General features: G+C 55.1%; 1 protein-coding gene across 1 annotated transcript in view; it reads left to right on the top strand.

The window, feature by feature from the left end:
* Positions 1 to 3,598: 3,598 nt before the first annotated feature.
* The window catches only part of SUMF1 (sulfatase modifying factor 1), a 50,455-nt gene continuing 28,817 nt past the window's right edge, over positions 3,599 to 25,236 (top strand). Inside the window, exons 1-3 of the mRNA XM_066245312.1 lie at positions 3,599 to 3,887; positions 7,354 to 7,527; positions 9,527 to 9,601. Coding sequence (XP_066101409.1) covers positions 3,612 to 3,887; positions 7,354 to 7,527; positions 9,527 to 9,601 — 525 coding nt within the window. The 5' untranslated portion in view covers positions 3,599 to 3,611. The remainder of the gene's footprint in view (positions 3,888 to 7,353; positions 7,528 to 9,526; positions 9,602 to 25,236) is intronic.

Here is a 25,236-nt window from a genome sequence, read left to right as displayed (position 1 = left end):
CTAAACAGCTGGCATCTGAGCTCACCCTCCAGTTCCTGCCCCTGCCCCATGCACGACCACTCACACGTTCCTGGTGACAAGGGAGAACAGAGAGAGCGAGAGACTGAGGGCAGAGTCACCTCTGGTGCTCAGACCCTACACCCCGCTGTGCCCCAGCCAAAGCGCGTCCTGGCCTCTGCAAGGCAGCCCCTTGCAGCTGTGGATGCCAGCCTGCATCTAGTGACGCTGCTGGGACTGGGATACGTATCCGTGTGAGACTCCTACTGCTGCCATAGCAAATAATCGAACATCTAATGATCTTTCAGCATCTAACAGATTTGTTTTCGCACAGTTCCCTGAGTCAGAAGTCCAACATGGGTCTTACTGAGCTAAAACCAGGGTGCTAGCAGCATGGTCTCCCCTTCTGGGGGCTCTAGAAGAAGATGTTTCCTGGACTTGTCCAGCTTCTAGGGACCTGCCCACATTCCTTGGCTCATGGCCCCTCTCTCCATCTTCAAAATCAACTGCGGTGCATCTCTCTGACCGTTCTTCCCATATTACCTTTTCCTCCAAGCACAGCCAGCAGGGGTTCTGTGGCTTCTAGGGACCCGTGTGAACTTGCAGAAGCCCTTTTGCCATATTAATTAACATATTTACATTTTTTAAGATTAGGACATGGACATTTTTGGGGGTCATTTTTCTGTCTATCAGCCTCTTCTCTTGTAGCCTCAGACAACGTTCTCTTTCAGAGACCACAGTAGCAAATTTCAAGAGATAGGAACAAGGAGAGAACATGAATGTACAAACTCTTGAGAACCCAAAGAATGATAACATAGATTGGAAGTTCATTTATGTTGAACATTGCTGGGAGCCTGGAAATAGAATATAGATTTGTACCTTTCAAATATCTACAGGTGCTGATTTTTTTTTTTTTTCCAGAAGGAGAGGCAGGGGGAGAAAGTCAGAGAGACAGGAACATCGAGTTCCTGTATGTGCCTTGACTGGGGATTGAACTGGCAACCTCTACGCTTCGGGAGGACGCTCCCACTAACCGAGCTATCCGGGCAGGGCTCTGACGTGTTGAATATGCAGGTTCCTTTCCTAATGCACTGCCTCCATGGCAGCAACTTGACATTTCATTTTCTAAATAAACGGGGACTCAAAGTAAAACTGCCCTTGCAGGAGCGTCTGAAATATAAATATACATATATATACCTATTACATGTGGATGATGTATTTATACTTCCCCTTTACAACGAAGCTTTTTCCTTCTTGACAACCTTGGGAATCATCCTTCTCTCCCATTTTGACCTCAAACACTGTGAAAGCGAGGATGAAGAAGTGACTCGTGACTGTGATGTCTCATAGTGTTCTTCCCTCTCTCTCTCTCCGGAGGCACGTAAAGCGTCCTTCACTTGCCCTAAATTTCATTTAGTGCCATTCTGCCTTCTTCTCGCCTTTCTCACCACTCACCTCGGCTCGGGCACAGCAGGAAGGTAACTGGATGAAAGGTTTGGAGAAGGCAGAGCATAGGTTGTGCTGGAGAAGTCCATCGCGGAGCTAGTCTGGCCCCCGGCACAGGCCCCGAGGGGGTAGCAACTAGTGGCGTATTTCGTGAAAGCAGTAGTTCACAAATGGGCCAGAGGAGCAGAGAGTCAACAGCATCGGGGAACTTGTTAGAAATGCAAATTCTCAGGCCGCCCCAGACCCACCGAATGGCGGCGTGGGTCCACCAATCATTGCTGATGCACTCCCAGGCGCGCGCGCAGACACACACACACACACACACACACACACACGCAGTTTTGTTAACTTCTGATGACAGCTGATTGGACCAGAGATGACAACCTGACTCAAGTGCAGCTATGCCATAGGCTCCCCGTGGGGGTGTGAGGAGGAAGAAGAGCCCCGGCAGCCGGGCTTCCCCCTCCGGACACTTGAAATGGAAACGGTGGGGGCTGGAGCGTTGGGAGCGCCGCCGTGTGCGGGCCGCATAGGGTCCCGAGCGTCCTGGAAACAGGAACTGCCTTGTTACTAAGCAGAAACCGTGAAGCAAAGTTAAAAAAAATAAACAAAAAAAGGACACCGAAGAGAGAGGGAGGAGGGCGAGACGATTGGTCGTTATTTAATGGGGGGAGGTAGCAGCGACCTCGGAGCCCCTGGGAGGACCCAGAGCAGGGTACCTGCTGCGGAGCGCCTTGGCCTATCGAGACGATGCTCTCTAACCGAGTGAGCTAGGCGGCCAGGGCAAAAATTCCATCTTTTAAACATTCAGATGTAATGGACATATAACAGTATATTCGATTTAGGTGCACAAAATAATGATTCTATATTTGCATATATTGCGAAATGATCACCATAGGACTGTACATTAAAAGATTCAAACCGAAAATTCGTCCGTTAACTAGAGAGACTAGTACAGTAAACACTGAAATATCCATCAGCCAACTTCAACAATGATCAACTCAGGGTCACTTGTGTTTCATTTCTGGCCACCCTCCACGTCACCCGTATTCTGGGAAGCAAATCCTTGAGGGTTTACGTTTTTATCTGTATATATTTCAAGTCACAGATCTCAAAGAAAGGCATTCTTAAAAATAATAATAATAACACTATGACTCAAAAAAACTAAAAACAAAACTGACAGTAATTCCTTTATCGAACATTATAATTTATTCAGTGGTCCTATTGCCCTGCTTATCCTAGAAACGTTCAGGTCAGTAGGTTTGAATCAGTGTATTAAATCAGGTTCTATACATACTGCAGGTGGCTGAAATGTTTTTAATCTATACGTTTCCACCTTCATCATCTCTTTGTTTTAATTGTTTTTTCCCCCTGCAGAAATCGGGTTGTATCAAACGGTGGTTCTCAAACGTTAGTGTGCATCACCATGATGAGAATCTCCCCGAGAACTTGTGACAAGCACAGATGGCGCGTCCTGTCCCACAGATTCCGACAGAGGAGAGCTTTTCTAACAGGTGTCCCCGGTCCAGCGGCCGGGCTGGGACCACGCTCTGAGCCTCCATCGCAAGCTTCCCACCATCTGGATTTCTCTACTGCATCCCTTGGAGACACGTGTCTTCACCACGCTCATCTCCCAGGTTCCTGGTTAAAAGAGAAGCTTCTTTAATTGCCTACAGTGCAGCTTCATGGTTCAACTCGGGGCTTGGGAGTTTATATGAGAGGCACGGGGACCCAGTGCGTCGGGATGTGAGTCTCATTTTTGCACTTCTTTGCCATGGGACCTGGGCAAGTCACTTAATTGCTCTGTGTACCCGCTATGCCAGGATCGTTGTGCTGGTTCAATGCGATTTCAAAAAAAAAAAAAAAAAGAAGTGCTCCCTTAGCCTGGTGCCTGGTACATAGCAAACGCTACCTACGGTTGATTACAATGTTTTTCATCCAAGAAATAATCACGCGGCGCCTCATGTTAGGGCGGTGTGGGGGTTGTGGAAGGCCAGGCGTTCAAGTAGGATTTGTCCTGTCTTTCCAACAGCAGAAAAGGAGGTACCAGGACAGAGGAGGAGACAAGGTAAGGGAAGTCCTGTCCACCGCGTGTCCGTTCGCGGGTCGGCCCCTTTAAGGAGGGCGGAGCCACGTGACCGACGAAGTCACATGACTCGCGGGACAACATGGCTGCGCCCGCGCAGGGGTCGGCCGGTGGGCGCGGCGCGGGGCTGGGTCTAGTGGTCTTGCTGCCGCTGCTCGTGCTGCTGGATGGGGCGGTGGCGGGCGAAGAGGCCGGGGCGGGCGCGGGGCCCACCGCGACGTCCCTCGCGGGCTCGTGCGGCTGCGGCGCCCCCCAGCGGCCCGGGGCCCCCGGCAGCGCGGCGGCCGCGCACCGGTACTCGCGGGAGGCGAACGCCCCGGGCCCGGGCCCTGGACAGCGGCCGCCCGCGCCCGCCAAGGTGCTCTCTCGGTCCCCGGGGGGCGGGCAGGGGCCGGCCTGGGCCGGGAGAGGGGTTGTAGCCGCACCCCAAGCGGCGCCTGCTGATCGGACCCGGGGCGTCCTCCTCCGCCCTCCGCCTCCCCGCGCCCGCGTCTGGGGCGCCGCCTCGTTCCCAGCGTGGGGCGTTGGCTTGGAGGACATTTGTCCATCATTCCCACCTCTTACCCCCTACTTCCTGTTCCCCTGCCCTCTGTCTTATGAATGAAGCTCTCAGAAGGTCGGGGTTGACGTGCTGGGTCCCTCTCCTTAACTGGGCAGGGGTCAGAAGGCCGGGTCTCGGTGTCTCTGCCATCGTCGCACGCCCACGAGGCAGTCTCTTCCAGAAGACAGTGCTTCTCGAGGGCAAGGGCCTGTCCTGTCCTGCTGTCCCTGGCACTTGAGCACGTGGGAAGGGCTCAGTCCACAGCAGAGGCCTTCTTCTCATGACCGAGCCTTGACTTACACACTGCCTGGATGTGTCGAGTGCCAGGACATCTCCCGTAACATGAACAGCTTGTCACTGCCTCCTTTCCATCTGCAAGGCATTCTGCGCGTTGGTGCGGTTGCGGGAACCCCTTAACATAACTGGGACCCGGGGCTTCTCACTCCTGAAGATGTGCTCCTTCCTGTATACCTAGGGCTACGCCTTTCTCTGCTTCCATCCTCCTCTGTTTTCCTCTGGATGAGTTTTGACCTCAGTTTTCAGAATTTAGGTGACAGGGAACATCCTTCCTTCCTTCAGCAGGCCTTGCCCGACCTTCTGCGGTTTCTTCCCCTTCTGCCCTTTGGTTTGCTGCCACAGTAGTAAAGGCGTAACCCTGACCCAACAATTATCAAAGATGCTGGTCTGTTAGTGTCTCTCCCCAGCGAGGCTGTGAGGGTACCGGGGGTCAGGACCACAATTTTGTGTCTCAGGTATAGAGTGTTAGGGGGTTGGTAGCTTCTCATTTTTTCTCCATTCGTATAATTATTGACCTTTTCGATTCTTCCTGTTCCTCGAAGGATGACCTGCGTTAGTATTAGTGTTTAGCGTTTGTGTGGTAGGGGGCCCTGGTTAGTGTTGGGTGTGTATTGACCTTCATTGATTTTAATTCCTCTCTAATTTGCATGGTGATTGATAACCCATTTCTCCCTTCTGAAGAAGAAGCCTTGTACCTGTTTATCTCTCTGGCAACTAACAGCACAGTTGTTTTGCAGGTACACGTTGGTATGCCTCAAAAATTCACCTAGAACCTTCTGGCCAGTACTTAACATTCCTCATTTAAGTGCTTCAACCTCCTATTGGTTCCAGAATGGGATGTGGCTGGCAGAGTCTTTTGAATCACATTTATGAGATACATTCTTCATCTCTTTAGAGTGGTTTTGTGTCCAGACTGGTATTGCATGGGTCATCTTTGGCTAGTTCTTGCATCCACTTTCTATAGTGTTTACAGGCATTGCAAGCTATTAGACAAATGGTCATGGAGAACACAGCCTATAAGCCTTCAAGGACTTTTAACTTAATGATTGTATTGGAAGTAGCCTTGTCATCAAGACAAGATTTCTTTGTTGTCCCGATACACAAAGGTTGCAGGTTTGATCCCCAGCCAGGGCACATACAGGAACAGATTGATGTTCCTGTTTCTCTCTCCTTCACTCCCTTCTTTCTTTCTAAAAAGTCAAATAAATATTTAAAAATTAAAAAAGACAAACAAGATTTCACAGGAGGCTGTTCTTTATCTCTTTTTTTCCCCTTGATTTCCCTTTATTCCATGTGCAGATGACTTTGGTCTAATTCTAACCCTTAGTTATTTTTTCTAAATTCAGGAAGTGCGGTATTATGGGAGAGGGGCATGGTCAGATTGATAGTCATTTTTCCTTTACTTTCTTTGTTTTTTTAAAGCCCCCCCCTTTTTTTTAATTCAGTGAGAGGAGGGGAGGTAGAGACAGACTCCCACATGCACCCCTGGCTTGCGCATGCACCCCTTGCTGGGGATGCACCCAGCAAGCCCACTAAGGGGCGATGCTCTGCCCATCTGGGGCACTGTTCTGTTGCTCAGCAACTAAGCTCTTTTTAGCACCTGAGTTGGAGGTCATGGAGCCATCCTCAGTGCCTGGGGCCAACTCGTTCCAATCAAGCCATGGCTGCAGGAGGGGAGGAGGAAAGAGAGAAAAAGAGAAGTGAGAGAGGGAGAGGTAGAGAAGCAGGTAGGCACTTCTGTGTGTCCTGACTGGGAATCTAACTCAGGACATCCACATGCTGGGCCGACGCTCTACCACTGAGCCAACTGGCCAGGGAGGTTTTAGTCATTCTTGACATAACCTGTGCCTCTGGCCTGAGCTACGGTAGCAGGAACTGTGGTGACAGAGGGGGTTATAACTTGCTTTTGGGGAGGAATGGGTTGTTTGAATCTGGACCATCACTGAAGACTTGATTAAATTGGTTCGTTTTGTTTGGCTTGGGGTCCTGTGGAGGGACACGCCTGTGCTGGATTCCGCTAGGACAACATTCAACATTTGTAGGGCAGGAAACTTCATTAGTATAAATTGGAAATGGTGACCTGCCCAGAGCAATCGGGCTATTTTTATCTACAGCCTCCAGGACGGAAACTTGGCTTATTCGGGTCTGGTGGTTCAGGAAAGAGAGAGAGAGGAAGAAACGAGGCCAGGCGTCCGCAGTGGAAGTCGTGATTGTTTTAGAACTGTGGGTGCCCGCCCCGAGGGGGGAGGGTGAAGAGGGGGGCATGGTGAACCTTTGAGGGCACCAGGGGAGAGCTGCCCTGCGCCCCGTCTTTGCACAGAGGGACGAGCTCCTTTTTGATCGGGAAACGCAGGTGCAGAGTTGAGGGCAGACGCCTCAAAGACAGCCAGTGGCGACACAAAGTGGGACCTCGTGGTGGTTGATGGGAAGCAAGTAGTTGCTGTTAAGAGTCCCAGTGAGGAATTAATTAAGGACAAGGACACAACAAGGACAAGACATAGTCCCTTATAAACTCTTTAGCTGTCCCGTTGCCGTGATCGAAGCCTTTCTCCCACTGTCACTGGGGCCCCACATGCATGCAGTGAGTTTTTAAAGACGTTACCTGTGGCATTGTTACACTTGCTTTTAACAGTAATTCAGGAGAACGAGAGCATATGAAAGTATAAAAAGGACACACGTGTGTGGAGTGTTCTCCGTGCCTGTGCACTCCAGTTATTAGCAGGGAGGTGGCTGTCACCAGACCTGTTTCCACGGCATGCCCTTGTTCGTATCACAGAGAGTTTTGACTAAAGATCTACTTTTCTAAAGAGTATGCCTTCCTTCTTGTGACTAGTCCTTCACTTTCTTTGGAGCGTGGGATGGTCTGATGGATTGGACCGTGGTTTCCGTGGTGGGTGCTCGCTGTGTGCCCGGCTCTGGCCTCTTCACACTGATTCACTCTGGCTCCGATGGCCTCACCCCTGTGTCCCCCCTGCAATTACTGCAGATGGTCCCCATCCCCGCTGGTGTGTTCACGATGGGCACAGATGACCCTCAGATTCAGCAGGACGGGGAAGCGCCCGCGAGGAGAGTCACCTTGGATGCCTTTTACATGGATGCCTACGAGGTCAGCAACGCGGACTTCGAGAAGTTCGTGAACTCCACCGGCTATCTGACTGAGGTAAGCGGGTTGGAGTGGGGGGAGGCCTTGCCCTTTCAGCGCTTTTTCCCGTGCGGCTGGCACCGTGCTGGGCACTGTGCATCCGTAGGGTCTGATTTAGTTCTCCTGGCTTCTCCGCGCGGCAGGTCATGTTTCAGGCAGCATTCTGTGGCTTAGGAAAGTGATTTGCCTGGAGTTGCATGGCCGGTGAGTGGGGTGCTGGGACGGGCCAGGGCAGCCTAGGGCCTGTGACCTTCGCCATTCTACCCTGTTGCATTACTGCTTGAATATGCCAATAGCGCCACTGTCCACGTGGGCACCTTGAGGTGACCGGTGGCGCGTAAGGCAAGGCCACTTTTCCCTCTCGGAATATTGCAGTTCGATTGTCCTGGAAGCGTTCCCTAGCTGCAGAGACACAGCTCTTCTTCTTTCCGGTTCGAGTCCAGCGCCCACCGGCTCGTGGGCGTGCTGGTCCGTCCAGGCCTCTCGCTGTGGCCGCTGAGTCACCCAGCCAGGCTCTCAAAGTGGGAACGGGAAGAGAGAGGCTTTCTCGTGGATGAGCGTGTCTGTGTCTGAAGTATACTTGTTTTGTAGGCTTCCTGGATTTTTCTCCCTGAAGGACTTGACCCTGGCCCTCAGCTTGTGGAGTTCTTGTCCTTTTTTTTTTTTGTCAGGCCAAAAACATCCTTTTTTTTTTTTCCTGTATTTTTCTCAAGCTGGAAACGGGGAGAGACAGACTCCTGCATGCACCTGACTGGGATCCACCCGGCACGCCCACCAGGGGCGATGCTCTGCCCACCAGGGGGTGATGCTCTGCCCACCAGGGGGCGTCGCTCTGTCCGACCAGAGCCACTCTAGCGCCTGGGGCAGAGGCCAAGGAGCCATCCCCAGCGCCCGGGCCATCTTTGCTCCAATGGAGCCTCGGCTGCGGGAGGGGAAGAGAGAGACAGAGAGGAAGGAGGGGGGGAGGGGTGGAGAAGCAGATGGGTGCCTCTCCTGTGTGCCTTGGCCGGGAATCGAACCCGGGACTCCTGCACGCCAGGTCGACGCTCTACCACTGAGCCAACTGGCCAGGGCCTAAAAACATCTTTTTTAATTAAAAAAATACCTTGGGAGTGAATGTGGAAAGCAAAGCAGCATTCCAGTTCGGTTTCGTGGGGTCCCGTTTCTCGAGAACTTCCTGAAACGGGCCAGGTGGTTGTCTTCTGTGCCTGTTGGCAGCGGGCAGGTTTCCGTGTGCTGCTTCCCGCTTGTCCGCGCAGCTGACACCTTCGTGGAGCTAGAATGAGTCAGAGTGTCAGCAGACAATGCAGTTTTATTCCTCCAGCTAGATTCTGGGGCCAGAACCAAGGACAGCGGTTGCTTATGAAATCTCACAAGTAAAGATGCTATTGTATTGGCAGAGTCACCCTGAGTCCTTGGGGGATGTGTTTCTGTCAGTGGGAACGATCACATTCTCAAAAGCTAACCAGCCTCTTCCCGCTGCGTTCTCAGCAGCCAGACGAGCCCTGAGTGGAAATGGTCCCTCTAAGACAGTGGTCCTCTGCCTTTTTTGGGCCACGGACCGGTTTAATGTCAGAAAATATTTTCACGGACTGGCCTTTAGGGTGGGACGGGTAAATGTATCACGTGACCGAGACAAGCGTCAAGAGTGAGCCTTAGACGGATGTAACAAAGGGAATCTGGTCCTTTTTAAAAAATAAAACATCATTTAGACTTAAATATAAATAAAACGGAAATAATGTAAGTTATTTATTCTTTTTCTGTGGACCAGTACCAAATGGCCCACAGACCGGTACCAGTTTGCGGCCCGGGGAATTGGGGACCACTGCTCTAAGGGACAGTCGCTGTAATAGGAAACCAGGGGCTTTTAAGTCATTTCTGAATCCTCTTAGAAGTTACAAGATAAACTTAAGTTGATTTGGACAGGAAGAATCCCTTTAGCCACGCGAAGAGAATGACAGATGTGAACCATGTTGCCACAGCCTTGTCTGGATGGATCGATTGCTTTTCCTTCTAGGCTGAGAAGTTCGGCGACTCCTTCGTCTTCGAGGGCATGTTGAGCGAGCGGGTGAAGACCGGCATCCAGCAGGCGGTGAGTAAGGCTCACGGGCCTCCTGTTGTCCTGTTGCTCTGCTGGTGGCCGGAAAGGGCTCGGGGAAGAGCCATGTGCCAGGGCCCCCTCCCCCCCCCCCGCCCCAGCCCAGCCCCCCCCCCCCCCCCCCCCCCGCGGATTTGCCCGGAGGAGCAGCAACGGGCCAGGGCACCTGCGCTTGGGGAAGAGGGTGTCTGACGTGCAGTCTGACCTGGTGTCCGCCTGGAGCCGTGTGTGGGGACGCTGAGTCGGGCTCAGTGGGCGCGGATGCCTCTGGGCTTCTTGTGCACTCATCGCCTTCTCTAGAATGGGGGGTAACGTGGATCTTGTTTAACCCCGGTTCTCAGAGTCCTGCTGTGGTCAGGTGCCGGGGCCGAGCGCGTCCTCTGTGACCGCGGACCCCGTGAGCAGAGTGCTGTCCCTGCCTGCCCGGCTCGGCCCTGCCCTGCTCTGGACCTTCCTGGGCACCTGAGCCAGGACCAGCCCTTTCCCCTGGGCCGTGCCGCCCGCACAGGGTGGGCCCAGGAAGTGGGATTCCGCGTGTTTTCTCAGAGGTTGTGGGAACAGCGGCCGCCCGTTCGCAGGCAGCTGTGTGTGAGTGGGACTCGGGGTTTCCATGGAGATACGTTGGCAGGTGCGCACACTTGTGAGTGTTTACACACCGCAGGGGAAGGCCAGGGCTGTAAGGACTGGGCGGGAGAGTGGTGAGCGGGGGCGTGGAGGGTTCGCAGGACAAAGGGCGTGGGGAGTGCAGAGGGGCGGCAGTGACAGGAACTGATGGGTCAGCCACTCGAGGGAGACGATTCTGATACGAGGACCCAGCCCCATCCTCCTTTGCACCCAGTGCCCCTCCCAGCTCCAGGCCAAACCTCACCTGTCTGTGTCAGTGTCACCCTCCTCTGGGCAGCGGCAGCACCACTGGCAGACGGGGGCTCTCTCGTCTGACGATAGATCGTAGCAGAGTGTGTGGGGGGGCAGGTGAGACCAGCCTGGCTCTCACATCACTTGTGCGGAAACCTGGCCACTTCTCTGTGTGCACAGATGTGACTGGGTGCTGTTTAGGTGTGGCAGCTTTCTCAACGCGTCACGAGTTCATGTTAGCAGTCTGTGACGTCACCTGATGCAGTGTCTTTAAAGGGCTTTGAGTTCAGACTGGCCTCGTGTTTATGCGTCAGCGGCTCAGAATGTGGTCCCTGTAAGATACATGGGCAGGTGGCGGAGGGCCTCTGTGTGCAGTGTTCTGTACCTGAACTTCCAGCAACAGGGCCCTTGTCACCGAGAACCTCTCAGCCGGTCAGGCACGGGGTGGGGGCCGGTCACAGCTGGCTGTGCAGGCCCCGTGAGCGTCTGGTGAAGAGATTGTGCCCGTCTCCAGGACAAGGACAAGCAGCTCCCAGCAGAGAGTGTTGGTCACGTACTTGAAGGCTCGTAATGGAAAAGCAAACCTTCTAAGCATGTTTGGAAAGGGTTGGAGCAAATCCAATGGACCTGTTAGTGACCCGAGGGGCTAAGGTTTTGTTTTCTCAGCCCCTCCGCAGCCTGACCTGCCCTCCGCACCAGGCCTGTTGTAACCCAGTGTTGTAGGAGTATGGGGCGCAAGGTGGTCCATGCGGCGACCCTCAGTGAAACAGGAGGTGGGGTGTGTGGTCCACGGCCGAGCATGGGACGACCTGCCTTGGTCGTGAGAAGGTCCTTCCCTCTGCAGGCGTCTTTCAAGCCTGACCAGGTCAAGGAAAGGGCTCCTGTGGTGCTGCCCTGTCATTGTCACGGGTCAGTCTTCTTTTCCACCAGAAGATTGGCTCTGACCCTCCCCCAGGCTACAGAAGCTGCCTGGGATTCCAGAAGCTTCTGTACTTTCCTGTAATTATTTTATAATATGGATTATATAATCCTTTTGAATAAATGTAGCAATTATTTTAATATTCTATTTATGACAGGTTAACCAAGTGATATAAATTATTCTCTTTTTATTTTATTAAAATAAAAAACAACCTTTATAATGTTCAAGAAAACACACAGTCCCAGAAAGCACTTGCCCAGAGTCTGAGATGCCCTCGGGCGGGCTTGCTGTAACCAGCACCGGAGTCAGAAATGAGAGCTTTGCTCCCTGCCACAGGCACCCCGCCCACGCGTCACACCCTGCTCACCCTCGCTCTGTCCCCAGAGCAGCCACCATGCTGCCTTCACAGCCGACTCTTCCCCGCATGTCTTGTCTGTAGTGTTATCATCAAGATGACTGTTCTGTACTCTTGTCCATTTACCAGAAGTTTGTGTCTTCAGACTCAAACTCAGTCTATAGATGTCTTTTCCACTGTCATCCCCCTCCTAACAGTTTCTTTCTGGAGAATCCAGGGCATTTAACCTGCAGACTCTCCCACGCTCCGGGTTCTGCTGCGCGCCCTCTCACGGCCTCACGGCCCACCTGTCCCCTCTGTCCTCGACATCCTCTGCCAATGCGCAGCTGGGCCCAGAGGCCCAGCGGGCCGGGAGCTGGACGTCTGGCGAGCCCGCGGGGAGTGGCCTGCTCTTCCGCCTGAGGCTCCTGGCCTCCGCGTCCCCTTCTTTCTGTGCTGTGACCTGTTGCTGGAGCTCAGGGCCCAGGGCCACTTCTTCGTGGGACACAGCAGTCCTCCAACGTCCTTTTCCTTTCCTGGTTGAGGCACTTTCATCACGCGATGGTTTCCTCTGTCACCTTCGCCAGGGCTGCAGTTCCCATAGAGCCACAGGGTCAGTGCTGGACTCCTTCCCAGCTTTTAAGATGACGGATTAGCTCCCAGGGTTGACTGCCTGTGTTTTCTTCCTGAAGTTTTATGGTTTCAGGTCTTACAATTAAGTCTTTAACCCATCTGAGTTTATTTTTGTATATGGTACAGGAAAGTGCTCCAGTGTCTGCCTCCCTCCCTCCCTCCCTCCCTCCCTTCCTTCCTTTTTTGTGTGTAACTGTTCAGTTTTCCTAACACCATTTATGGAAGAAACAGTCTCTACCCCACCGTAGTCTTGCCTACTTTGCTATTGATTAATTGACTATATCGGTGAGGGCTTATTTCTGGACTCTTTATTCGGCGAGGGCTTATTTCTGGAGTCTTTATTTTATTCCATTGATCTATGTATCTGTTTTTTTCCCAGTACCATACCATCTTGATTATTGTAACTTTGTAGTCTAGTTTGATGACAGGGCCTGTGGTACTTCCCACTTTGTTCTTTGTGCAAGATTTCTTTGGCTATTCAGAGTCTTTTGTGATTCTGTGTAAATTTTAGGGTTAGTTTTTCTAGTGCAGAGAAGAATGACATTGGTATGTTAATGATTGTATTGAATTCTGCAGGTTGCTTTAGGCAGGAAGTACATTTAACAATGTTAATTCTTACATTTTGTTCTTCTAATCCTTCCATTTATTTATGTCCCGTAAATTTACTTCTGTTGTGTCTTGCAGTTTTCAAAGTACAGATCTTTTACCTTTTTGATTAAATTTATTCTACAATTGTAAGTGATACTGTTTTCTTAATTTATCCTGATTGTTATTGGGGTATAGAAATACAACAAATTTCTGTATGGTGATTTTTGTATCCTGAAATTTTGCTGCATTGATTTATTCTAGTGTGTGTGTGTGTGTGTGTGTGTGTGTGTGTGTTGTGTTTATTTTGGTGGAATCTTAGTGTTTTCTATATATAGTATCATGTCATCTGCAAATAGTGATGGTTGTATTTCTTCCTTTCCAATTTGGATGCCCTTTATTTATTTTTCCTGTCTGGTGGCTGGGGCTGGGACTCCCAGTGCTGTGCTGAGCGGAAGCGGTGAGAGCGGGCGTCCTTGACCTGTCCCCAACCTTAGGAGAAGAGCTTCCAGCTTTCCAGCACCGAGCCTGCTGCTTGCTGTGGGTTGTCGTGGGTGGCTGTATTATGTTCTCTCTGTACTCACTTGGTTAAGAGTTTTACCATTTAGTCATCTTAACCTTGAGCTGGGTTGTAGGGTTTGCTCGTGAAAATAGCTGAAACTGGTGGGCTTTCGTGGGTTAAAACAGAGCACACAGGCCTGCTGAACTGCACTGAGTTGTGACTAGTAACATATTTGGGCGCTCAATTTGAAACAAGGGTCTTACAAGGTATAGATATTAATTTCGAGAGAGGGTCAGAGCCAGATTTTTTGTTGTGTTCGTTTGTTTTAGGATATTTTACCTTCTGTTGCTGAAGTGATAGTATTTAAAGTACTTCATGTCTAAAAAGACATGCGTCATTTTTATAATTGTGTTATTACTCTAGCTCATAAATCACTGACTGGAGGCGTGTCCCCGAGAGAAAACAGTCAGTCTTGGTGGGAGCCCAAAAAACGATTATCTTTTGGTTTGTGGTTTGGCATTTTCTAAATTGTTAAAACAAATCCCTGACTAGGTGTTCTTGGTAACAGAGAGGAGGGTAAACTTTTTGAAAAGTTCTTTTCAGCTGAAAGTGAGTTTCATTGAGAAATCAGAATTACCAGGGCATTTTCTTATTTTTTAAAGTCAGAAACAGGCTCTGTCTGGCTTGCTCAGTGGTAGAGTGTCGGCCTGGCATGTGGAAGTCCTGGGTTCAATTCCCGGTGAGGGCACACAGGAGAAGCGCCCATCCACTTCTCCACCCCTCCCCCTCTCCTTTCTCTTCCCCTTCTGCAGCCATGGCTCAATTGGTTTTGAGTGCATCAGCCCTGGATGCTGAGGATGGCTCTGTGAAGCCTCTGCCTCAGGTGCTAAAAATAGCGTGGTTGCAAGCATGACCCCAGATGGGCAGAGCATCAGTCCCCCATGAGGATTACCAGGTGGATCCCAGTCAGGGTGCATGCGGGAGTCTGTCTCTCTGTCTCCCCTCTCACTTGGAAAATAAGAAAAAGAAATAGTAATAAAATAAATATAAAGTAAAAAACAATTCCCAGGCACTGATACCTGCCCAGATAGTGCTGGGCGCTTTGTTATTTGGGCGATGCTGGGGCCAGGATGAGGAAAGGCTTAAAGTCGCCAGACCCTCTGTGGGGTAATCACAAGGGGACGAAGCCTCCCAGCTAGAAGGAGCTTGCAGGCAAGGATGCCATCCCATTCACTGCCCAGAAAGGCCATGAGGCCCAGCAGGACGCTGAGGTCACACCCCCAAACTAATTTTTAGAAAAGCATTAGTGAGTTAACTACAGTGGAAGCCAAGCCAGAAAGTGTTCAGAAAGGCAAGGTCCAGTACACAGGAAAATTAAAATAACTCAAAACGTATGCCTAGTGCACAAATTGGTTGGCATCATTTTGAATGTTAGACCTTTTACTTTTCTGGTAGCTTAACCACCGTTTCCCTGAGCAACCTCAGTTCAGCCTTGAGATGTTTCTTATTGTACGCCACCTCCAAGACTTTCTCAAACTGGTTTTGGGGCTCCCCCGCCCTCCGGAGAAGTCATAAGGAGAAGGTTACAGCCTTTGAGGCAGAGAGACCTGGTTTTGAATCTCGTCTCTGCTGGCTGGTTGGGGGAGAGTCACTTACCTTCTTTGCTTCTTTTGTGCCTCCTTAAGTTGGATACTTAGTTTAACATTTTTGAGTCTTTTTTAATGGAAGCATAAAATTAAAAGTCTACAGATTTCTTTCCAAGGGATCCCTCTAGTTTTCCACAGGTTTCATAGTTTATATATGTTTATATAAAGTATATTTATACTGTATGTACTTGCGTTGCTACAAACATACAGTTTACTATAGAGTTAACATCTTAACACATCAAGTAAATATAGATACTTTATAACCCCATAGGTTCCTTTCTCTCTTTTTTTTTTTTTTTTGACTTTTTTTTTTTTTCCTGAAGCTGGAAACAGGGAGAGACAGCCAGACAGACTCCCGCATGCGCCCGACCGGGATCCACCCGGTACGCCCACCAGGGGCGACGCTCTGCCCATCAGGGGGCGATGCTCTGCCCATCCTGGGCGTCGCCATGTTGCGACCAGAGCCACTCTAGCGCCTGAGGAAGAGGCCACAGAGCCATCCCCAGCGCCCGGGCCATCTTTGCTCCAATGGAGCCTTGGCTGCGGGAGGGGAAGAGAGAGACAGAGAGGAAAGCGCGGCGGAGGGGTGGAGAAGCAAATGGGCGCCCCCCCCCGCGTGCCCTGGCCGGGAATCGAACCCGGGTCCCCCGCACGCCAGGCCGACGCTCCACCGCTGAGCCAACCGGCCAGGGCCTGGTTCCTTTCTCTTTTCTTGGGTGCTGAAGTCCTTCTGTATAGTATGTCTACAAACAGCAGAAAACCTAATACCGTGTTACAATTTTTGCTTGTCCATGTATACATTTAAAAAAAATGTAACAATGAAGATGGATTTGTTACATTTTACCTAACCCATTTCTGCTGCTATCTCTTCATTCCTAAGGTGCCTTGCTTCCCTCGGGGATCACTTCCCCTCAGGCTAAAAACTTTCCCTAGAGCAAGGTCTTCGGCTGATGATTCTCTTAGTCTTTGTGTCGGCAGGTTCTCGGGAGATGTTCGCCCCAGAGACAGGGAGACGGTTCTGTGTTGACAACTCTCGGCTTTCATCCCTTCCCCGTGTCCTTGTGCTCTTTTCTGGTCATGTGGGTTCATTTGAATCATTCTCCTATCCCATGTGTCATGTCATTTTTTTCTGGTTTCTTTCTTTATTTTTTATTTAGTGAGAGGAGGGGAAGCAGAGACAGACTCCCCGCAGGAACCCGACCAGGATCCACCCAGCAAGCCTACTAGGGGGTGATGCTCTGCGCACCTGGGCTGTTGCTCCGTTGCTTGGCAATCGAGCTGTTTCAGCACCTGAGTCGGAGGCCAAAGAGCCAGCCTCAGTGCCTGGGGCCAACTCACTGCAATTGAGCCATGGCTGCGGGAGGAGAGAGAGAGAGAGAGGGAGAGAGAGAGAGAGAGAAGGAGAGAGAGAGAGAAGGAGAGAGAGAAGGGAGAGGGGGCGTGATGAAGCAGATGGGTGCTTCTCCTGTGTGCTCTGACTGGAAATCGGACATGCTGGGCTGACGCTCTACCACTGAGCCAGCTGGCCAGGGCCACTGATTTCTTTCAAGATTAAAAAAAAAAATCTTTCATCTTTTGCATTTGATTGTGATGCATTTGGACACTGTTTACTCTGAGATTATTGTTCCGGGGGTTGCAGCCCCCCCCCCCCCCTCAACACCGACCTCTCCTCTCTTTCCGGGACTCCAGTGCGTGAGTGCTGCATGTTATGCTGGAGGCCCCTAAGGCTCTGCTTGTTGTTTTGAAGTTGTTTTCCTCTCTGTCCTTCACATTGTCTACTTTTTGTTGCTGTGTCTCTAAGTTCCCACTTTCTCTCTTATTTTCATTCTGCTCTTGAGCCTATCTAGTGAATTTTTATTTTGCATATTGTATTTTGCGGTCCTCAGATTTTCTTTTTAAAATCAGCTCGTGTTTCTGTGCTGAGGACTCCTGTCTCTCTCTCAGCTTTGCCTCGTAGCCGGTGGTTAAAATAGCGGCTTTAAAGTCCTGATCTGACGATTCCAGTACTGGGTCATCCGGGGTCGGCACCTGCTCCTTTTCTTCCCTGCAGGACAGAGCCTCTGGTCCTGTTAGAATTCTCTGGAGAATGGTGCCTTTGTGTGTTTCTGTCTTTATTTTATTTTATTTTTTTAATGCAGCCAGCTGGGTGAGCGGGGTCGGCTGAGCCCCCGAGCCTGGTGCTGCTGCCGCTGGCGCTGCAGCTCTGCCTGCGCCCCGGGCCCGCCAGCCCACGCCACCGTCCTTCTCTGCTTCGTGTGCCTTGCATTTTGCCTGTGTAACCCAGTCCTTACGGGGGTGTGGTGTTGTGAAGACCACATGCGGCACGCACACAGCCACCTGGCACCGTGCCCGGCACATAAACTCCCTTTCGGCAAATGTCACAGCCCTGGTTCCTTCCCCTGCACTGTCTCTCTCTGTGCCAGTTGGAAACTGAGCTACCTCCCCCTGGCTCTACCGTGGCCCACTGTAGGGGCTGGTGACGCCCTCTGCAGCCCTCTGCCGAGTGACAGCGATGTTTTACAGGGATTTGCTGTTGTGGACTAGATCCTCTTAGAGGACCTCAGGGTCCTCGTCTGGAAGACTAGCTCAGTGGTGGGTACGTTTGTCTGGCGGGAGCGGTAAGGTACACACAACCTGAAATTGAATCGCCGTTCATGTACGACTCGTCGACATGGAGTGCGTTCCCCGTGCTGTGCAGCCGTCACCGCCTTGCGTCTGCGACACGTGCTCCCACCCAGACAGAAACTGTCCCCGTCAGACGCCAACTCCCCGTCCTCCCTCCTGCCCTCCCCTGGCAGCGGACACATCAGTTTATCTGAGGTGCCGCAGGGGCGGAGTCCTCCACTGTCTGCCCTTCGTGTCTGGTGTGTTTCACGGAGCATGTGTCTTCACGGTTGGTTTCATGTTGGAGCCTGTGTCAGAGCCGCGCTCCTCTCTGAGGCTACACAGCACGCCACGGTCTCTGCGTACCGCCTTCGGGCTGTCCCCTCACCTGTCATCGGGCACACGCTGGCCCTGGTGGCTTCACGGCTGACGGCCGTTTTGGGTGAGGTGACCTGTGCTGCCGTGGACACTGGTGGTCAAGGGTCCCTGCAGCTGTGTAGCTTCTGAGCTGCTCTCTGGTTGGGTTCATGGCTCCGCGATGTCTGCCTTCCATCGGGAGGGGGGGGGTCTGTTCTTCACTTCTGGGGATGGAAGTGAGTCTAGCTCCCTCTGAACATTTGCTCTGAGGCCTAAAACGTGGTCTCTCTTTGTTAGCAAAGCAGCAGACGTGCGTCTTGTGGGTGCGTGCTGCCCCTGCGGACGTGGGCGGGGGCACCCTCGCTGCCGTTCCTGCTCAGGGTTCGGGAGTGCACAGACTCTGACCCCAGATTAGGTGCATTTTTAAAACCAATTTATGAGTATTTTCTTTTATTTTAAAATTTTTTATTATTTTAGTGAGGGGAAGGAGAGAGAAGGGGAGGAGCAGCAGGAAGCATCAACTCCCACATATGCCTTGACCAGGCAAGTCCAGGGTTTCGAACTGGCAACCTCAGCGTTCCAGGTCAATGCTCTATCCACTGCGCCAGCACAGGTCAGGCTTATGCATATTTTATATCAAATATGTTAGAGAAATAAATAAAAACACATATTATCCATTTAAAAATTATTAAAAAGAGAGAGTGTATGATGCCTGTGGCATCCTGGTGTGTCCACGTCAGTGTGAGGGACAGCTGGGACCAGCGTGAGGAAGAAGTGGGCGGGGTGGGGTGGGAGTGCCCGCGAGGAGTGGGGGATCCTGGGGAGCGGGCCTGTCGGCTGGTCGGCTGGTCAGGGTGGCCTGGGCAAGGAAGAGGCCCTATGGGAACCCTGCAGGGAGGGGAGAGCCTGCAGGGGAGGGGGGGACCTGCAGGGGAGGGGGACTCGCAGGAGAGGGGGACCTGCTGGGCATGGGGACCTGCAGGGGAGGGGGGACCTGCAGGATAGGGGGGACCTGCAGGGGGGAGGGGGGACCTGCAGGGGAGGGGGGACCTGCAGAGGGGAGGGGGGACCTGCAGGGGAGGGGGGACCTGCAGAGGGGAGGGGACCTGCAGGGGAGGGGGGACCTGCTGGGGAGGGGGGACCTGCAGAGGGGAGGGGACCTGCAGGGGAGGGGGACCTGCAGAGGGGAGGGGACCTGCAGGGGAGGGGGGACCTGCAGAGGGGAGGGGACCTGCAGGGGAGGGGGACCTGCAGGGGGGAGGGGACCTGCAGGGGGAAGGGGGGACCTGCAGGGGGGAGGGGGGACCTGCAGGGGAGGGGGGACCTGCTGGGGAGGGGGGACCTGCAGAGGGGAGGGGGACCTGCAGAGGGGAGGGGGACCTGCAGAGGGGAGGGGACCTGCAGGGGAGGGGGGACCTGCAGAGGGGAGGGGGACCTGCAGAGGGGAGGGGACCTGCAGGGGAGGGGGGACCTGCAGAGGGGAGGGGACCTGCAGGGGGGAGGGGGGACCTGCAGGGGAGGGGGGACCCTGCAGGGGAGGGGGTCCTGCAGGGAGGGGAGAGCCCTCTCAGGACCATCTGAGGCGGAGCATCTGGCCGAGGCCTGCTCTGTCCCAGCCCTCCGCCCACCACCCCGCACAGTGTGTGTGGCCAGGGCTCAGCGGCTCGTTCTGGGAAGTCCCTTTGACATGCCTTTCTGTTGCCCCAGACTCCAGACTTAGACGACCCCATCTGTCTGTTCTTACGGCTTCTCGTGCCTTCCCTTCATGGACTGATGTCACAGTCACTTGTGCAGGTGTCTGTGCAGGTCTGCTCCACGCAGGGGGGCGGGCGGGCATCCATGGCATTTGCCACTGTGTCCCCAGCAGAGGAACTGTCACTTAAAGATCACTTAGTAAACATTTGTCAACACATGAAAGCATGCCGTTGGGTACTTTCGGCTTTGACAGTGCAGGGCTCAGACCTGGTGTGACCCGTCTCCGGGTCGGCTTCTCCTTGGCAGGAGGACACTGGCCTGGCCCTGGGGGTTGAGGTGGCTTCACAGTGGGTGAGTTACGAGGGCGGGCGGCCCAGGGCTGGCTGATTGGAGAAGATAAGCTGGGAACACGGTCACACAACCGTGTCTGTGTCTGCTTCTGAAAAGGGCAGTTGTCCGCCCAACCTAAGAGTCTGTGTGTGGCGTGGGCCCAGGAGGCAGAGCTGATAACGTTGGAGGGGGGCAGCCGATAGGGTGGACATCAGGGCGCACGGCCCCCCTGCTCCAGAGCCAGGCGCTGATCAGACTGTGCACAGGTGTGTGGGCCCCAGAGGCTCAGACGTGCAATATCCGTTCAGGGAGTCCTGGCGTTTCTTCTCGAGTCCTGGGTCGTTTGAGGTCTGACTTGGATTAAGAAAGAAAATGATTCTGACATACCCCACCTGCAAATGTTGGGAACCTCTGCAGGGAGACACAGGTGGACCATGGAATAGGGAGTCATACCCAGGGAACGTCCAGCTGTAAGAGAAGCGTATGCAGAAGTGATCATTTAGAATGGATGGGACTTTTCATCTGGCAAAAAGCCTTCCTCTGACGGAGGCGGAGGCGGAGGCAGAGGCGGAGGCGGCTGCCACGCCCCGAGGGCAGGGGGCAACCTCGGCACCAGGCTGAGCTGAGGGCACCTTCAGTCCCCAAGTGCCTTTCCCACCACAGACCCTGTGTGACTCCCACAAGCCAGGCCGACTCTCTCTACAAAAGGAGACCCCGCTCAAAGACTGTATCTGCAGTTGGCATTTATCCAGCACCAGGGTGGGAAGGGGTTTGGGAACCAAGGAAACCTCAGGAACAGGTGCATTATTCATTAAAGAGACGCTTACCCAGAGTGCTTTGGGCCGGGCAGTGCTGTCTGCCGCGGACACAGCAGGGATCTGTGTCCTTCCATCCCAACAGGATGGAAATCCTGTCCCTCACTGAGGGGCTCGTTCTCGTGGAGATGCTGGAACAAGAGCACTTACTTACACCGGAGCGTGCCCCCGGCCTGGGAGTAAAACAAAGCAGAGTGATGGGTAGAAGGTGATCGAGCGTACTGAGCTTGGGACTGTTTTGTTCTTTTATTTGTGGGGTCTGGGAGGACTTCTTGGAGGAAGTGACTTCTGAGCTGAGACCTAACTGAGGAGCAGGAGCCAGTGTGACCAGTGATGAGGGAGTGGTGGCCAAGGGGGACTTGCAGGTTGGGCTGGGTGGGAGGAGCAGCAGGTGGGTGACATAGGGCTCTGCCTGGGTCTCTCCCTGGGGTCTCTCCCTGGGGTCTCTCCCTGGGTCTCTGCCTGGGTCTCTCCCTGGGTCTCTCCCTGGGGTCTCTCCCTGGGTCTCTGCCTGGGTCTCTCCCTGGGTCTCTGCCTGGGTCTCTCCCTGGGTCTCTCCCTGGGGTCTCTGCCTGGGTCTCTCCCTGGGTCTCTGCCTGGGTCTCTCCCTGGGGTCTCTCCCTGGGTCTCTGCCTGGGTCTCTCCCTGGGATCTCTCCCTGGGGTCTCTGCCTGGGGTCTCTCCCTGGGTCTCTGCCTGGGTCTCTCCCTGGGGTCTCTCCTTGGGTCTCTCCCTGGGTCTCTCCCTGGGGTCTCTCCCTGGGTCTCTGCCTGGGTCTCTGCCTGGGGTCTCTGCCTGGGGTCTCTGCCTGGGGTCCCTCTCCCTGGGGTCTCTGATTGAGGTCTCTCCCTGGGGTCTCTGCCTTGGGTCTCTGCCTGGGTCTCTCCCTGGGGTCTCTGCCTGGGGTCCCTCTCCCTGGGGTCTCTGATTGAGGTCTCTCCCTGGGGTCTCTGCCTGGGGTCCCTCTCCCTGGGGTCTCTGCCTGGGGTTCCTCTCCCTGGGGTCTCTGATTGGGGTCTCTCCCTGGGGTCTCTGCCTAGGGTCCCTCTCCCTGGGGTCTCTGCCTGGGGTCCCTCTCCCTGGGGTCCCTCTCCCTGGGGTCTCTCCCTGGGGTCTCTGCCTGGTTCTCTCCCTGGGGTCTCTGCCTGGGGTCTCTCCCTGGGGTCTCTGCCTGGTTCTCTCCCTGGGGTCTCTGCCTGGTTCTCTCCCTGGGGTCTCTGCGTGGGGTCCCTCTCCCTGGGGTCTCCGTCCTCTCTAGGGTGGAACCCGTATTCCCCTGTCCCTTGCCCTCGGGATGCATTGTGGTCCAGCGGGAGGAATTTCACTCAGAACCGAAGCAGAAAGAACCGAAACCTTTCACTTGCCAGAAGTTTTATAAATATTTGTGTTGTGTCTGAGAAAGCATGCGTTTTTCTCTCACGCATTCTATTCCGTAGTCAAAGCACCTGCGTTGGATTAATTTGAAGGAAGCTGTCAGACTGACTGTTGTCAAGATGAGTTTGTCTCACTCCCTTTTTAAGCCTGGTTGTCTACTGTTTACACTCGGGTTGGGTGCTGAACAGAGTGTCACCAACTGCCTTCTGCTCCGTGCGGTCCCTTCAGTGGCTCCGTGCTCCTCCGGTTTCATTTGTGGCACGGATCAGAGCACTCTGCCCTCTCTCCTCACCACTGGTGCCAGCTGGACCGTCCCCCGGGCAGCTTTCAGAGGGGCCACAGTCGTGTTTACACCACGTCTCAGGAAACGCCCTCTTGGCAGTAGTTTGCCTAAGCGCATCTGGCTCTCGAGAGAAGGCTGTGGAGCCGTGATCTTGGTCTCACACTTGGAAGCGCGTCATTGCGCGCGGTTCCCCGTCCCCGCCTGGGCCGACGGGACCCCCCGCGGGAGAAGCACCGCTTCTGGCCTCTGGTACGAACGAAGGCACCTTGCTGTGGTCCGCCTTTCTTTATTGTGTGTGGGCCCACGGAGGGCTGGGGACTGTCCTCTTGGCTTGCTCCTTCTCCTTCCAGGGGACACCAGGGCTCATGCGGATCCCGTTTACCTGACAGTGGCCCTAGGCTGTTTGCTGCAGCTGTTTCAAGGTAGTTGCTATGGAGATGGTTGACTAGAAATAGGTCCATAAAGTCCCTTCCCCTTGGATATAAGGGGATGATGTCATTCCGGAAGTGTCTCCGTTGAACAGAGCATGTGCGGGTGAGCACCCCCCCCCCCAAGTTTCTCTCTGTAGGACAAGGTGGCTTCCAGGTGCCAGGCCGCTCCACGGCTGCTGGTCCTGCACACCTGGGCGCCCCGGCAGAGGAAAGGGGTGCACACATCAGCATTCACAGCAGGGCCTGGATTAACTGGCCCACACGGGACTCTCAAAAGGCGTTGATATGTTCCTAAACGTGGTGCAGTAGCATTTCTTTTCACGACACGACCAGGAGTTCAAGAACAAGTTTTACACACGTGCAGCTGACAGTGGTGAATGGCAAGGAAGGCCTCTGCCAGTGGAGCTGCCGTCGGTCGGGCCAGCACAGCGTGGTCCTCCCGGGGCATGTGCTCCTCCCGGGGCGTGTGATCCTCCCGGGGCGTGTGCTCCTCCCGGGGCGTGTGATCCTCCCTGGGTGTGTGGTCCTCCCGGGGCGTGTGGTCCTCGGGGCGCGTGCTCCTCCCGGGGCGCGTGGTCCTCGGGGCGTGTGGTCCTCGGGGCCCGTGGTCCTCCCAGGGCGTGTGCTCCTCCCAGGGCGCGTGGTCCTCCCGGGGCGTGTGGTCCTCCCGGGGCGTGTGATCCTCGGGGCGCGTGCTCCTCCCGGGGCGCGTGGTCCTCCCGGGGCGCGTGGTCCTCGGGGCGCGTGGTCCTCCCGGGGCGCGTGCTCCTCCCGGGGCGCGTGGTCCTCGGGGCGCGTGGTCCTCCCGGGGCGCGTGGTCCTCCCGGGGCGCGTGGTCCTCGGGGCGCGTGGTCCTCCCGGGGCGTGTGGTCCTCCCGGGGCGTGTGATCCTCGGGGCGCGTGCTCCTCCCGGGGCGCGTGGTCCTCCCGGGGCGCGTGGTCCTCGGGGCGCGTGGTCCTCCCGGGGCGCGTGCTCCTCCCGGGGCGCGTGGTCCTCGGGGCGCGTGCTCCTCCCGGGGCGCGTGGTCCTCCCGGGGCGCGTGCTCCTCCCGGGGCGCGTGGTCCTCGGGGCGCGTGGTCCTCCCGGGGCGCGTGGTCCTCCCGTGGCGCGTGCTCCTCCCGGGGCGCGTGGTCCTCGGGGCGCGTGGTCCTCCCGGGGCGCGTGGTCCTCCCGGGGCGCGTGCTCCTCCCGGGGCGCGTGATCCTCCCGGGGCGCGTGCTCCTCCCGGGGCGTGTGGTCCTCCCTGGGCGTGTGGTCCTCCCGGGGCGTGTGGTCCTCCCTGGGCGTGTGGTCCTCCCGGGGCGTGTGCTCCTCCCGGGGCGTGTGATCCTCCCGGGGCGTGTGGTCCTCCCGGGGCGTGTGCTCCTCCCGGGGCGTGTGCTCCTCCCGGGGCGTGTGATCCTCCCGGGGCGTGTGCTCCTCCCTGGGCGTGTGCTCCTCCCGGGGCGTGTGATCCTCCCTGGGCGTGTGCTCCTCCCTGGGCGTGTGCTCCTCCCGGGGCGTGTGATCCTCCCGGGGCGTGTGCTCCTCCCGGGGTGTGTGCTCCTCCCGGGGCGTGTGGTCCTCCCGGGGCGTGTGGTCCTCGGGGCGTGTGATCCTCCCTGGGTGTGTGCTCCTCCCGGGGCGTGTGCTCCTCCCGGGGCGTGTGGTCCTCGGGGCGTGTGATCCTCCCTGGGCGTGTGGTCCTCCCGGGGCGTGTGATCCTCCCGGGGCGTGTGCTCCTCCCGGGGTGTGTGCTCCTCCCTGGGTGTGTGCTCCTCCCGGGGCGTGTGGTCCTCCCGGGGCGTGTGCTCCTCCCGGGGCGTGTGGTCCTCGGGGCGTGTGATCCTCCCTGGGTGTGTGCTCCTCCCGGGGCGTGTGCTCCTCCCGGGGCGTGTGGTCCTCGGGGCGTGTGATCCTCCCTGGGTGTGTGCTCCTCCCTGGGTGTGTGCTCCTCCCGGGGTGTGTGATCCTCCCTGGGTGTGTGGTCCTCCCGGGGTGTGTGCCGGGGCGCGTGCTCCTCCCGGGGCGCGTGCTCCTCCCGGGGCGTGTGGTCCTCCCTGGGTGTGTGGTCCTCCCGGGGTGTGTGCCGGGGCGTGTGCTCCTCCCGGGGCGCGTGCTCCTCCCGGGGCGTGTGGTCGGGCTGCGGAGGGAATGGGAGAGACCTTAGCTAGGACGGGCCCCCGGACGTGAGGAGCTGTCCCTGTGGGAGAAAGCGGGGGCGTGGTGGGGGACTGAGCAGAACCAGCCCCAAGCTGCGTGAGGGCACCTGTCCCAGCGACGGGT

The sequence above is a fragment of the Saccopteryx bilineata genome, chromosome 10, assembly GCF_036850765.1.
Source record: "Saccopteryx bilineata isolate mSacBil1 chromosome 10, mSacBil1_pri_phased_curated, whole genome shotgun sequence".
In the NCBI taxonomy this organism is placed as follows: Eukaryota; Metazoa; Chordata; class Mammalia; order Chiroptera; family Emballonuridae; genus Saccopteryx; species Saccopteryx bilineata.
This window is presented reverse-complemented; position numbering and strand designations above follow the sequence as displayed.